The sequence below is a fragment of the Hetaerina americana genome, unplaced genomic scaffold (assembly GCF_022747635.1).
Source record: "Hetaerina americana unplaced genomic scaffold, ioHetAmer1.1.p SCAF_48, whole genome shotgun sequence".
NCBI classification, from domain to species: domain Eukaryota; kingdom Metazoa; phylum Arthropoda; class Insecta; order Odonata; family Calopterygidae; genus Hetaerina; species Hetaerina americana.
Window position 1 is genome coordinate 685,001 of NW_027287073.1, and position 15,700 is coordinate 700,700.

The 15,700-nt window shown below is 37.2% G+C and overlaps 2 protein-coding genes across 2 annotated transcripts in view; both read left to right on the top strand.

The window, feature by feature from the left end:
• The window catches only part of LOC139693377 (uncharacterized), an 82,686-nt gene extending 76,366 nt beyond the window's left edge, over positions 1-6,320 (top strand). The window contains exons 28-31 of the mRNA XM_071591505.1: positions 955-1,142; positions 2,433-3,160; positions 4,676-4,940; positions 6,316-6,320. Of these exons, the coding sequence (XP_071447606.1) occupies positions 955-1,142; positions 2,433-3,160; positions 4,676-4,940; positions 6,316-6,320 (1,186 nt within the window). The remainder of the gene's footprint in view (positions 1-954; positions 1,143-2,432; positions 3,161-4,675; positions 4,941-6,315) is intronic.
• Positions 6,321-6,905: 585 nt separating this feature from the next.
• On the top strand, positions 6,906-14,198 carry LOC139693365 (zinc finger FYVE domain-containing protein 26 homolog). Its single transcript, XM_071591490.1, has 3 exons — positions 6,906-7,015; positions 9,839-10,157; positions 12,903-14,198. The coding sequence occupies exons 1-3, from the start codon at positions 6,936-6,938 to the stop codon at positions 13,104-13,106; spliced, it is 603 nt and encodes a 200-aa protein (XP_071447591.1). The 5' UTR covers positions 6,906-6,935; the 3' UTR covers positions 13,107-14,198.
• Positions 14,199-15,700: the final 1,502 nt, after the last annotated feature.

Consider the following 15,700-nt stretch of genomic DNA (forward strand, 5'->3'; position numbering starts at 1 on the left):
CGGTGGTTATTCCGGGAACTTTTTGATCAAGGTAGTATATACTATATATACATACTTATATAAATACTATATATATATATACATATACACACACACATACCAATACACTAGTATAATTACATATTAATTGGTTAAGCCGGAATAGATGCATAGCGACAATTCCAGGTATTCATTTACAGAATAGAACATATTATTTTTTAAAAGGTTAAACAGCTTTTTCTTGAAAACAGGTTTTGTTTCATATTTGATTTCATGGGGAAGTTTATTGAATAACCTTAAGCCCATTGCTTTGGGCCCATGGGCAGTATTGTGTGTTCTGACAAATGGTGCAGGTCATTGCAGGTTCTTGTATAGTGACTATGGTAATTGTGGTTGGACTTGTACTGGGAAATATTACCCTTTGCGTGTAATATGACATTAAATATATATATGCAAGGTACTGGTAATAAACCAAGTCTTTTGAAGAGAGGTTTACATGGTGCATGGCAAGGAGCATTGCTCATAATACTTATAATCCTCTTTTGGATTTTGAAGATTATGCCCACATGGGGAGAGGAACCCCAGAAGAGGATACTGAAAGTAACACGAGAATAAAATTCACCATAGTAAATGGATAGAAGAATGGAATGGAATAATAATAATGATAATGAAATTTTATATATGGAACACAATGAGCCCAATTCTTAACATTTGTACGTCACAGTCCCCCAAGCTTTAATGCACCTGCTCCATTTCACCAGTCTCACTCCCAATTCTTCCTATATGTAACACTTGATCACTGTCTGTGCTTCGATGTAGGTTGTGTGAACTGTCTAGATATATTTTAATTTGTTGTTGGAGCCTTTCACAAAAATGTTTACAGAAGTTTGTACAATTACAACTGATATATTTTTTTAGGGATTGGCACAAAGTAACAAGTTTTATGCATGAATTTGCTTGCTTGTCCCCTTTCAGGTCCCTGGCAGTTGCCTCAAAAGTTCTCTACTCACGCCTTGGCATGACGACAGGCATTGAAAGGTGTGACCGTGTGATTGGTCGAGCTGGCCTGGTTAACCTGTTGGTACGCAGCGGTTGGGCAGGGGCTGGGGAGTGGGCAGGAGCACTGCTTGCACCACCAGACAGTGGTGGACCTCCTAGTGCTGGTAAGATGTACAAAACACTCTTGTAAAATGCAAAGAATGTCCTTCAGTTGGCTGGAGAACAGTGAGTAGCATGTCATCTTAAAGATGGTAGACACTCTTCAGTGTATCTGATGCCCCAGTTCTGTTGATGTTGATAAGTGTTTATTCTATCTATAGGGTGAGTTTCTAACCACGATTTTATTTGCAATGCAATTTCTGTTGCATGCTGTTTCTGTCACTGAAAATAATGTGCAGTGATCTCTTTTGCCATTGTAGCTAGTGCTAACCTTCTTGCTAATTTCAGGAGTGATAGTCAGGTTGTTTGCCCAAAGTTTCAGTGTTCATGTTAATTTTAATGTTCTCCCCTGATTCTTTGACTATTTCTGGGGTTGATTTATGGAACTGTATCATGAATATGGGGCATAGTTAAGAAATGGAAGAAAGAAAACATATGTTGGGTAATGAAATTAAAGATCACTAAACATTGTATTTTAAAAGTATGATTGTACAATATCTTATGTCAACTAATGAAATTTATATTTATATGCTGATGTTATGAAAAATATGACATGTAATTATCCTGAAAATTGTGATCATGTAATTTAGCATTCTTCAGTTTTGGACAAAGTGCAAAAGTATAGATGAAAGCAAATCCCAAATGGAATTACCATGTAATGCAATTGATTACAAAAATTCAAAAAGTAAGAGTAAATGACTTAAAATTGTAATATTTCCAAAATATTAGCTCTACCAGTAATCCCTGTAGTATCACTGATACTCCACATAGCTTTTTGCATTATATTTAAAGGCACAATCACAGAAAGGATAGTCATATGGACCTGGAAATATCTACGGTATTTTCTTCAACATCTGTTATACTCGTATTTTGTAGCTAGTGATGATTACCATAATTTTAAAATTATGTTACCCACCCATTATTTAAAAAGCAAAAGGTGACAATTTTTTTATTATTGTCACTAAGGAAGTGAGTGAATAAAGGGGATGAACTTTTATTGCCTTGATCGAGTTAGTTACCTAACATGCAAATTTATATCAAAGCATACCTCAGAACACACATCCTGATGAATAGGGTAATTGGCCATTCTTGTAGTGATATGACTTAAGTATACCAATTTGTAGTTATGTTATTCTTCCAGTTGGTACTCATTATTTAGTACTCTTTTGAGGAATATATCATACCAATCAAACTTGCTCATGCAGTAGATTGTAGAATCACAGAAAGATTTATGTGTGTGTGGATCAATAAGCTCGTTGCTAATTAACATCTGCATCTGGGGTGAATGACAGCAGGTCCGGAGGCAGGCAATGTGGTAAGGAGTGGGTCGGTGGGTCGCCGTCCTCCTAATAGCAGAGGCCTTCCAGGCCTCCGAGACCGACTTGTCAAGGAGGAGCAGTGGGAGTTGGCGCTGGAGGTGGCCACCAAGGGGGGCCTGGGCCGTGCTGCCATCTGGGCTGCATGGGGCAAGGCTTGCCTCAAGGTGGGCGGCTGGAAGAGAGCACGTTCCCTCTTTGCACGCTGTCTTCAACCGTCACCGTCACTGGGTACTAGTGCAGCCACCTCCTCCCTCCTCGTTGAGATCCTTCAAATCCTGGAGGAATCGTCAATGGTTCTCCCCGTCCCCCTTGAGGACCCTCCCAGCCGCACGTTGCAGCAGCCGTACCCCTTGGTGCTGGAGTCCCTCTCATGTTTGGATGCACTCTCCAAGGGGATAATCCTTCTGCCATCGCTCAGGACATCCCGTACCGGTGGGGATCCTGTTTGGAGCAGCCCACCCCTCTCGGAGGAGGTCCGTGAAGAGTGTCTCTACTACCTGCGTACATATGGCTCAGATGCCATGGTTCTGGACTTCCACTTGCGGCATGGGGAGATGAAGGAGGCCCTCTTGCACTTCCTCAACATGAGGATGAACCCAGAGGTATTCCTGGATGATGTGTACCTGCGCTGTTTCCGCAAGGGGTGGGTCATGCAGCTGGAAGCAGAGATGAAGGCCGTGGATCCATCACTTGAACATTGGAAGGTGAGTAGTCTCCAGTCATCATGCCAACTCATGATTGAAATTGCTTGCCATGTTGTGATCCGAGGAAGAGGGAATTATGCTCGAGATCTTACCACAGCTGAGCTTCCCTTCTAAATTTCATTAATAGTTTGCATTTTCATTCCGTCCCTTTGCTTCATCCACTCAGTTTCCTTGATTCACTTCACTTTTTAGACTCAGGCGTACACCTTTCTGATGGCAAGTTCAATACATCCATTAACATTTAACCTTAAAATAGAAAATTATACTTGCACTACAATAGCTGCCACCCTGAACTCACGGAAAGGTCCATTCTGTGTGCCCTCTCCACTTCTATGTACCCAACAAAAGTAGACTGACAAATCCTCTCTTCCTCCATCATACGTAATACTTAGTCATTACCCTTTCTCTCTTCCTAAATTATTTTCTTCATTCTTTTTTGTGCCAACATCCCAAAAGTCTCTGATCTACACTCTTCCTCTTTTTATCTTTAAGACGAAGTTTGGCTACCATATCATGGTAAATTCATTATAAAATTCTTTCTTTACTTGTGTTACCCTTCATCAATGTCCTTCTTTGTGTGTTGCTTCTTTTGACAGTGTATTTCACCTCCTATTGTCTCTACTACTTGTTGAAAATTGAAAATTTGTAATACAGAAGCTTTAGAAGTCAACGTGAATGGTTGAGTAAGAGTTGAACTCGAATCGGGCAGAATTGGAAAGAGGTGTGGAAAAGTGAGTGCAATTGAAGCTTATCAGGGTTTGAAAAGAATGATTGTTGAGTGCATTGCGAGTGTATGTAGAAAAATTGTGGGCAGGATAAAGAAATTTGATACTGCATGGATTGTAGTCTACTGTGGTTTCGCTTAAGTCTTCTATTCAGTAGCCAATTTCTCTGCTGTCTGGGCTAGTTTGTCACCATATTAGACTTTTTAACAGCGTTGTATGTAATATAACCCATATACCTCTGTGGCATAGTGATTAGATTTGGGAGTAAACACAGAAAATTCCAGATAAATTTTACTCATGACTAAGGTGTCATATGAGGTTTGATAAAAAGTGTCATCATCAAGTGAGATCAGTCTCAGCATCAAAACTATTGTTATGAATCTAAATTTCATTTGGGAGTAGCTGTGATTTTTTTCTCAACCACAATTGTCAAGGAATTTCACCAAATTTTGCTGGAACTGTTATGGGTAAAGTTTATGGAGAGTATGTAGAGAAAGTGTAGCTAACTATTCTACTGATGAAATACATGAACAGTTGTCGGAATAAGACCTTAAGATACCGTGGTCTAAATATTTCCACAAAATACCAATTATCGAGATATGACATTAAAATACAGTTCTTTAATCGGAATCACTGCAAATTCCAAATTCATTTTTCAAACTGGCATGAGCATGTGATCTTATTTCCCTGATTCTAGTGGTTTTTTTAATATTAGAGTTTTGTATGTGTCCTAGGAGAATGTCAGCATTGTGTTTTTTCTTTACTCCCATGCCATGGTGCACACTGGCAGCCCCATCTATGTTGCATGTGCCGCACCCTGGAGCGTCGTGGCATGCTCCAAGTGCTGTACAAGCTACAAGTGTTTGCCGGGGACAATGTGAGGGCAGCCATGACGTGCATTCGGTTCTACTGCAGGGATGCTGCCTCATTCTCGCAGATGAAGCAGAATTGTGTACACCTACGAAATGCACAACGGCACATGGAGGATGAACTGGCCAAGGATGGTTGGGTGGAAGGTGCCATTTCATCATCTGTTGGGATGCGAGCATCTCCAGGTGAGTTGATTGTCAGGAAATTTTAGAAGAGGAGCCCATTTGAGGAAAATCATGAAATTAGGTCTACAGTGATGGGAAATAATACTGCTGGATTTTAAAATTGGGAATTGTTGTCTTTGAGCAGTAAATCACATTAATGTGTTGTTATTATTATTATTTGGTAATCTATTGTTTAAGACAGGTTTTGGATGCATTCAGACTGAAGTGCAAAACATTTCTTTTTCCGTCTCCTAACAAAATGCAGCCAGGAATCTGACACAATGATTAGCCCCTTTTTATTTCAACTTACTTTCTTCGTCCCTTCATTCCATCAAATATGCCCATCCTATTCCTACCCCTTCTTTGATTGACTAATGTTCTCCTCTCTATACCGCAGTCCTCAACATCCCATTGATAATCTAAAAATACTCTACATCCACTTCTCCTGCCTCCTTTGGATTTCTCCTTAAGAACTCCTCTCATACCTCTTACCATGGGTAAAAATTCCTAAGATGTTGGTGGAATGGGTGTTAATCACCAACTGAAGTGTCAGGTAAACAATCATTCAGGGAGTTCCCTTCTCCCTGTCACTCGTTATGTGAAAGGTTGTTAGTTAAGTGAGCCATTTTCATGCACAATATTTTAGTACATTATGCAAATTACTAGTCATGTGAGGTGCTCATCAAGAGAGGTTCCACTGTACTGCGTGCTGCTTTTCTTTCGTCAGTTATTCCTCTTGATCATTGGCGCTTATGTATTTTGGATTTGAAAATAGATGTCTTCTTTTGTAATTCTTGCCAGTTTAAGTTTTTTTTTAATTTTGTTGATCAATTCGTATTGTCAGTTTTTGCTTCACTCCTGGTGTAGCAGAATTGAACTGCATATTTGTTTTGTGAGTATGTTCGGGTTCTTTGCCTTGATGAGATTTTATTTCTTGTTTGCTTACAGCCTATATTTTTCATCTGTGCATTTTGGACACAAAATTTTTCATATGATTTTGTACTCTTTTTTTTCTCACGACTTTTTTTTCCTGTTTTTATCTAACTTATAGCTTCTGATCCATGTTAACATTCCTGTTTAATGCCTATGTTGTAATGCATAATTTTGTGTGTTTTAAGATGTATTTTTTGTTGTAAATATTTTGGTTTGGTCAACGGTCTTCAATTTTTGTTTCAAGGTAATTTTTCTGGATTGTTTTACTGAGATATTTAATTTATGGAACTGCTGTGTGTTCCTATACTTTTTGATGTTTGTTTGTTGAGGGTAATGCATTCTTTTTTTTCTAATCATATCTGGAATCTGACCTTTACAAAACAATATCTGAAATAATCAGTGTCAGTATGACAATCTTAAAAGTGATTCATGATCTGCTTTTCATCTGTTTTTATTCCTTTAGACTAGTTACTCAAATTTTCATTTGTTGGAAATTATTTTTATGTGTGTACCAGAGAGTGAGTAGTTGCTTTTTTCAACTTAAAGGGATAGATTACCCAATAAGAGTTTGTGTATGTTAGTTCGTCTAAGCAAGAACTTGAAGTCAGACTAAAAGAATTCCATGAATTGCTTAAATTGCATATAAATGGATAAATACAAAAAGAATGAAGGGTAAAAATCAACGAGATGAATATTCTCCTTTCATTGTTCTATTTTTGCATACCCCAATGTTGAAGAATTTAATGAAATGGATGTGACACGATGATATGACAAAAAGCTAAATGGATATCTAATTGGTTCACCTGAATAATTTCCCCATGTGCAGGGAGGAAGCCATCAGGGGGCTCTCTACGCAGGAAGATCTCAGAGAGTTCCATCCTCCCCCTGAAGATGGACTCGCGAGATTTGGACCGGCACATCAATACAATCCATCGCCAGGAGGAGGTGGCCAAATTCCTTGGTAACTGTGAGGCATCAGGGCGGGATGTGGCAGCCATGGTGTCTAGGGTGGCAAGCAAGGTGGGGGGCACCAGGGGGGTGACCAAAGTGGGGGGCACCAAACTGCCCACGCTCTTTGGAGGCATGGCGGAGAGGGTGCAGCTGGCTGTGCTCACCATTGTGTGTGGGAAGGACGTCGAAGAAGGATTTGGCATAGCATTCAGGTTAGTGCTCCCCACACCACTCGCCTCCCTCATCAAAGGGTCATTTTTCTGTGCATCATTCAGGGTGAGTGGATGGGCATGGATCATTTGGGAAAGCTCAAATCAAAAATCAACAAGAATGCTCCAATCACCTGTGCGTGCTTAATTCTGTACTTTGCAATTGCTGTGCAGATAATTGCCGCTGGGAATAATCAGTACTCTACAGTAATCATTGTGTGTATATTTTTGCTTTTAACTGATGCTGTGGCAATGGAAGCATTGACATCGTTAAATTATTTTGCATTGGAGTTCACGATACTAATCTGTTCCATGAAGCTGTCATCTTTTGTTCTCTCATTGAACTAGGGTTTTTTTAAAGTCCTTTTTAAGGCTGGAGTTGAGCTTGGTTACTTGACAATAGTTTTTCTCCTCCTGTATGATGATTGTAGTATTTAGTAATGAGTATTGAGATACGAAAAATTATAAATAAAAAAATAATGGAATATGAAGACACTATTTTAATTGCAGATAAAAAAAACAATTGGTTTTTTGAGTTAAATATCAAATAGTATTTCTGAACAAACTAATGCATTATGATATGAATGAATTATCCAAAATTATTAAAATATGTAAACGTTCATCTACCTTCAGGACAAAAAAGGAATGACCTATTTGATATAACCTGGCATAGAACAAAATATTCACAACATGGCTCTGAAATTGTGCTTTGAATTTTGTCAGTAGGTTAACAAAAGTCGTGCCACTGAAAACTCTAAAAAAAACTGATAATTTTATCTTTGAATGACAGTAGATATGCCTGAATGTTTTCATTGTGCCACTGACAGTATACACAAGGTTTGTGTAAAACGTATCAGTAACAATTTTTTCCTGATGTGTGGGTTAAGTGCTGAATTCAGACAGTCAGTAAAGTATGTGCATGATCGCAGATTGTATTGGCATTGATAAGACAACAGCATTATCACTGAAAATTTGGCTACATGAAAGATCTGCACTAAACTTGTCATGTTAAGTCTTGATGGACGACCAAGAGCAGGGTCAAGTTTCTGCTTGTGAAGACCCTCTACATCACAATTGATGATTCCCCAACTCCCTTGTAGTCCCAAATTGGCATCAATGGACTATTTCCTATTCCCACAAGTGAAATTCTCCCTCAAAAGGCACTGGCATGGGACCCCAAGTGCCATCAAAGAAGCTTGCATGAATGTTTATCGGTAAGGACCTTCTGAAATCTGCCAACCAGGCAACCTTTGGGTTGTGGCAAAAACCACTGGCAAAAGTGTGTCAACGCTCAAGGGATATATTCGCTCAATGGATGGAATTTTGAAGCATTATAGCAATATTTGAAATAAATCATTTTTCCAAAACTTTTCTTGATATTTTTTATACCAACCATTTAGTAATACAGTGATGCATTACCAGGTGTACAAGTGTGAAATGATGATTTTTTTCCAAAAAAAGGAAGAATGGTAAAAAGAGCTTTATAAAGGTATGCTCCACTTGCTAGGAAAACATTTGTCACATCTTCCGAGCAATTTGTCAATACCACGCCAGTGGAAATCTTTCCCTTTTGCTGCAAAGCATTCATCAAGCCATTTTTTTGCACATCTTCATATGAACCAAAGCACTGCTCATGAAGGACATGACCCATCGATTCAAACAAGGTTTAATCAGAAGGAGCCAAGTCTGATGAGGAAGCCGCATGGGGTAGAACTTCCCAGCTGAGTGCTTCCAACGTGTCGTAAACCGGTGATGCTGTATGTGATGAAGCATTGTCATGAAGAAAAATGGTTTTGCCTCTTTTGGTATTCTGGTCTTTTTCCAAGCAGCGAATGGTTCAAATGAAACAATTGTTGTTGGTAGTGTTTAGTAGTTACCGTTTCACTAGGTTTTAACAGCTCATAATAGATCACATCCTTCTAGCCCCACCAAATATTTTTGCCCTTGGGATTCTCAAAATAAATTCACTTTTCATCCTCAGGAACCATATGATTCAAAAACGACTTCCTTTTGTATTTTATAAGCAAAATTTCACATGGGTTTCTTCGTCTCTTTATCTAACTAATGTGGTACCCATCTGCCGGTCATCTGAATATTTCCCATCTCTTGTAGGCAATTGGAAACAGCTTGTTAACTAGTGCTCAATTACTCTGCAAGTTGTTTATATGTTTGTGAACTATCTTTATCCAACAATGCTTGAAATTCCGCATCAACACACCTTTTTGGCAGTTTTCCGTGTTCCTTTTGTGCAACATCGAAGTCACCACTTTTGAAACACCAAAACCATCCTTCACACATATGTTGTGACGGAGAATGTTCACCATAAGCTTCTCAAAGTAATCGATTTGATTCAGCAGCAGTTTTCTTCAAATTAAAACAAAACTAATGCTGTTCGTGAATGCTCTTTGTTCGGTATCAATTTTGACATATTGAACCCAGCAACTTAACGCTATGCGAACTCTTTTACAATTTGTCACTCATGCACGTCTGACCCTTTTTGATGCCACAACGAAAGTGTCAAATTCCTATACTGTAAATTGTATTGGTGCACCATCTGGTGTCTGAAATCTGCTTTTAATACGTGTACACCTGGTAAGTGATTGCTATTACTTTGGGTTGTACAAAGTTGCATTTAGCTCTCCTTTAATTATTTTGTGCTTATATACTTTAGTGCACATATGAACACAGGAGAAGAGCTTCAGCATCCTGTCAGTAAATAAAAGTCAGTCATATTAGATCAGTCAAATCAGTAATATATGTTTTTTTTTACCTTTCTTTCTCTTTTTCTTGAGGGAGTGCATATCATTTGTGTCTCATCCTCTACAGGGTGATCCAGGACTACAGCTTACGTGCAGTGGATGTGTTTGAGCTTGCTGGCCAGACGCTTGTGTGGGAGGGGCGTCTTCGGGACCTAGTGCATCTCATCTCCTGCATCCAGAGCTCTGGAGTGTCTGATGGTGAGAGCATCTGCGACCATGTGGCTGCGGCATACATCGAGGCCATTGTCACCCTGTGGCAGGAGGGCTGGGAGGAGGTGGAGTGTGCAGTTGAGGATGAGTCTATCATGGAACGCTCAGGGGGCAAGGGGGCTATTAGTCAAGTCATCGACCCACTCCTCAAAGTGATTGTCAATCCTAGCACTAAGGTGAATTGAGTGTTTGTATTTTATCTCATTGATTCATGGAAATCATTGTTTTCTTTTGAACATAGTAATAATATCTCAGCATTTGTTTATTTTTTTGTGGAAGAAATATCATGAGAATTCTTAATGGAACAACATTAATGCTATCTGTTTATACATGCCATCAAGATTTGTTTATCAGACTTCTGGTTTGTGGAAATGTTTCTTATGGCTATAGATGAATTGAAAAAACCATAATAAAATGGGGTAAATTATATTGTCATTGTAATGATTGGTGATAATTTTACAATACTGTGTGTAATGCATCAATTCTTTTTCTAGAAAATATGCATGCTGCATGTTTTCTCAAATGTAGTCATTCACGCCACTCCCATCTTTCTCACTCAGGTTGCCATAACGAAATAACTGCCGAGACATTTTGAGAAAACAAATTCTGTTCGGGGTAGTGTACAGGGTTCATTGGGGAAAATTAGGCATCACAAACTGTAATTATTCGTGTATCACAGTAACCTCAACATCCCTCCTCATTCATCTCCCATGGAGGCAGCCTCATCTGTCTCTGCCACACCTACCTTCCCTCTGATAGCCCGTTTATTTGATTTGTCTCTCTTAAAACTATGAAATCCAGTTTGAATATTTTGATTGAAATTCATTAAGAAATACCGACCTCTTAAAAAGTTTGAATAGCTAAAATGTAGCAACAAGCATATTTAGTGCAATGGTGAAGTTATGTCTGAGATCGTATTTAAAGTGCTAATTCTCAGTTGCACTCAATTCCTACCTTGTCATCAGTTTCCTGCTGCTGATGCATTTATTAAAAATGTTGAGTCACCAGTAAACTAGAGGTGAATAGGGAATCAACACAAAGTTTCAATAGATAAAATGTTAAGTGATTTTGAGGTCAACTGTATGAATGTGGATAATGGACCCATGTCATGGCCTAGAGTTTAATTTAAGACACACAAATGCATATAATTGGTATTGCAAATTAATGTAAAATATGCAATGGTGACTTTGAAGACTATGATAGAAGCGGGATATAAAAAACCAGATTTATTTTGTATTCAATAGTTATTTTTTATGTGCTTACATGCTAAATGCATCAAAACATGGGATATCTTTGGCTAAAATGTATGCAAAATTGAAATATCTTATGCTCATTACATGTTTCTTAACATGTAGAAAGTGAACCCCCAGTATTTGATAAGTTTTCAAGGAAAAAAACGTGTATTTTTGACACTGCATTGAAATGAGTGTTATGCTGTCCACTGTGGTCTCCAACATCACTCAGATGGTCTACTAGATGGACTACTGCCCCTTTGTCAGAGAACTTTGCCACTGATTGTTTGTCAGTGAGGGCTTACCATTTCTCAGCATTTTTAATGGGCTTTATAGAATCACAGGCCAGCTTACTCATATCCTACATACCAAAGCATATTGCTCCTCAAATAAATTCACTTATTTTCCAGCTAATCCCTGTATCTATGGGTCAACCCAAAGAATGCAACCATGTGAGAACATTTGGTGACTTTTAAGTTCAGCCAGAAGTGATAAAATGCAATATTACTTCAATTGGAAAACAACAAGTAGTACCTAGTGATACAAATATTATTATGTATGCTATGGTAATTCACTGATATTCAGCATTGAAATAAATTTTCCCCATTCGTAAGGGTTGCAGGTATTGTTTAAAATCATTGAACAAGAGTAAATTAGCAAAGTAATCCATGTTACAGTCAGCCAAGTTGTTTAAATATTGACAGATTAAAGAAATCTGTTGAGTGGAATGAAAATTAAAATAGTAATTGTATCGCTCAATAATACAGAATCTACCAACCTCATACCTCAGTCCAGAATGGAGGGAAAAAGTCACCCCTTGCTTCACATCCTCTTAAATTCTCTGGAAGATATTTTGACACATGAGGTTTTGAAGACCTTTGTTTACATTAGAAGAAACTTGAAAATGAAATCTCTTGTGTACTCTTTTGGTTGATATTTTCTGTTTTTTCCAAGGTCTTATCACATTGCAGTAATTACAAGGAATATTATTCAATAAAAAAGAAAAATGTTCAAGCCTTCTGTAGTATTCACTGTAAGCGGAAATGAAACTTATTTTTTTTGTCAACTTTTAAAGGTGTTAAATAATTCGTAAGATTTATATAGATGGATATTTATAATACTAATTGTAATATTTCACAAGTAGAGAAATATGGCAAACTTCAAATTTAAAATGGAGAACCTCTTTCCTTATTAAGAATAACCCATCATCAGTGATGTTGCAGACCTGCATCCATTACTTCTATATTTTGTTTCAAGTAAACTAAAGGGTAACTTTTTGTAGTGAGCATTGTTGTGATTGGTGTTATAATCATGTACATGAAGCTGTAATGGGAAAAATCATTCATGTGCTTACTTCCAACCACACTTCAGTGGTATTGAAGGAAAAAAATTAGAAATGCAAAATAGTAATTTTCCAATTTTCTCTTTCACTTAAAAAGGATTTTAATGAAAGTTAAAATTTCTTTATGTCAATGATTTTTGCATCAGTTCATTCTTCTTATAATCCTTTTGCAATTTCATTTAGTAGAATGGCGTCGGTCCTTTACAGCACGATTCAAATATGATTTTTGTGCATGAATTGATTTGAGGGATTCCATTCAAAAGGGGAAATATGAAAGAAAGATGTCGCTGAACTGTTTGCCACATAAGCCAGCCCAGTATTCCTCATCCTTTGTTGCTTCCTTGCAGATGTCAGCTTACATAACCTGCGGACAGCTGAAGAATGCCTACCTGATTGCCATAAAAATTAACAGCAACCAAGATGTGGAGCGAATCGCCAAGGAGGCAGAGAGGTTGGGCCAGAGTGCCATTCTCCGTATTTGCCTTCGTCGACTTGAAATGGCCAAGGGGGACCAAGCAGGTGCTCCTTCTGTGGGGCCCAACACCAAGTGAAGTCTGCTCTGTGCTACCAACACCTATCTGTTGTTTGGTGTGCTATGTCCAGCGAACACAAAGCCCTCCAGCATTGGAGTTGTTCCTAAAGTGATGGAATCGTGGACTGATTGATTGGCTTTACTAGTAGCACTGGTTTTTAATGCACCTCGAGCCTTGGTCCCTCTTTTAAACTAATTCTTCATCAGTGATTTGAGTGTTTCTCATCCGGATTAGTATTTATTTTAAAATTTTGGCCTCAGCGAAGTACGCAATCTCCATCAAAAGCAGTTGCATATCACCCAGGCATTACCCTTTCTGGATCGGTTTACCATTTAACCCTTCACAAAAGCATGCCGAAACATAAACAAAATAATTACCCTGAGTTACTTTATAAAGTTACTTGATAAGCAAGTTATTACCTATTTTTAACTTTATTAATGGGCTGTTGTTACCAAAATAATAAGTATTTGGCACTTACCAAACACTTATTCATAATGCTCAAATGTCATAGGAAATGCGTCAACCATATGATTTAAGATATTTTATTGTGTAAACTTAATATACACATTTTCGTAAATATCTTAGAAAAATATTCAAGGAATGGGAGTAATAACAGAGATTGGTACATATGGTAAATTACTCCATAAAGACTAAGATATACATAATATGCCAGTCTCTTTGCCAGATGTAAATAATTTCCACAACAAATTGCCAAGAATTCCAAAATTCTATCTTTAAACAATATCGAACATTTCTTATTTCCTCTTCTCAATTAAGAAAGTTGTTTAACAGATATATGGAATACTATACTATTTTTGAAGAAGTGATGTGTGATGAAGTTCCCAAGTTCACATTGCATATCTTATGGCGACTTAAAAATATGTAAACTGAAATTTCCCTTTTTTGACAGTTTGTTATAAATTCACAATTTTTTAAAGTGTCACATGATTAAAAGAATAATGTCCATAATGGCATTAATCATGTCAGTCCCAGACTATGAAAATAAGGTCACGGAAGTCTTATTACATTTCCAATTTCAACAAAAAGCATTAGAAATATACCCTTGACATGTTGGAAAGTGCACAAATCAGTTGTAGGAAAAAAATAAAATTGTCCATTAATAGTCAACAGTTGCCCGTATGTATCTAATGAGCTTTCTTTTTCATGCTAGTGACTGCTGCTAACATGAAAAAGACTGACAATAAAAAGGACTCACCACTGCACTCGGTAATCTTTATCGATAAATGGAAGGAAATGGAAATGTTGAGATATATTAGACGAAAAAGGCAAAATACTGTACTGAATAAAGACATCACAGAGGATATGGAACACTTAATGTAAATAATGTCAGGACAAACAAAAAGGTCTTTTTGAATTTTTCACACAGTACCTCTTAAACATATCATTTGGAACCTTTTTGACTTTCGAATCAATTTTATTAAAAAAACGATCATTCCAATGATGGTCCCCTGAAGTTAAATTTTTTGCGACTAAGACACCAATAATTCTTTGCAATATGCCCAATTTGCAAACCTGCACATTCGTTCTTCCCGAACATTAAGGCACATAAGCGTTAAATCCAAGGCATTGGGTTTTCACCTTGTTGGGAACAAACTCCATGGTGTGAAGAGATGGGTTATCATATGGTGGCACAAAATGGCTCTGATTTTTAATGATGTGCCCACACTCAAGATGATATTGTGACCATCATTAATGGACTGTGATATGTTCATATTATTTTGAACAATTCTCTTCACTCTAAATGTTTGGCAGATGATACCAAATAAGCTGTCACACTGAGATGAAGATTTGTTCAATTTAATCCTGCCATATAATCTCATGTTACTCTCATATTTGTCTTCCTAACACATGACAATGAAGTGTTGACATATTTTATTTACAAGTATTTATGTATACATTAATACTTTCATGTATTATTGATATGAAATGTTCATTATAAATTCAAAATAAGATTTATTTATTGCTGTACAGACCAACAATTGTTATAATTCAAGTAAAATTATCATAAAATCATGAGAAAAATATACTACTATTTCATTTCATCACACAAAGAAAGTTCTATAAATTAAAGTCCCATTACCAAACTTACTGTGTATTCAGTACATTAAAATTGCCCTGCCAATGTTAATGAGTATTCATTAATGCATGCCATTGGCCAAGCTTTCATAAATCCATTACAACCTGTCCATTCGAAGAGTTCAACATTAAGGTTCTTATAATTATCCATGTAGGCTGGAATAAAATTTGTACATAAATAAAAGCATTTGTAAATACAAATACTAAAATATCTAAGCATTGTAACAGAAATAAAATCACATCTGCAGTCTTAGTTTAGATTGGAAAGGAACTTTGAATGTCAATTCATGAAGGACTCTAAGAACAACATTTTGAAAGGTACAAACGTCAAAAAAATATCCACATGAAATGTCTAGGAATGAGAAGTTATTACCACGTAAGTGTAAATACTTTAATACCAGGGCGCCAAATATAATAATAGGCGAAAAAATGGCAATCAACTAATTTACAGTAACATCAAAATAAAATTTTCACGTGGCGCAGATCTGGGGAATGCCGTGCGAAGGTGTTGGTTC

What these genes read in the sequence shown, in the direction of transcription:
- LOC139693365 (XM_071591490.1), top strand. Translation starts at nt 6,936, where the DNA reads ATGGCGGAGAGGGTGCAGCTGGCTGTGCTCACCATTGTGTGTGGGAAG. An exon ending in GGATTTGGCATAGCATTCAG is followed by an intron (nt 7,016 to 9,838) that starts GTTAGTGCTCCC and finishes CATCCTCTACAG; the next exon opens with GGTGATCCAGGACTACAGCT. An exon ending in TTGTCAATCCTAGCACTAAG is followed by an intron (nt 10,158 to 12,902) that starts GTGAATTGAGTG and finishes GCTTCCTTGCAG; the next exon opens with ATGTCAGCTTACATAACCTG.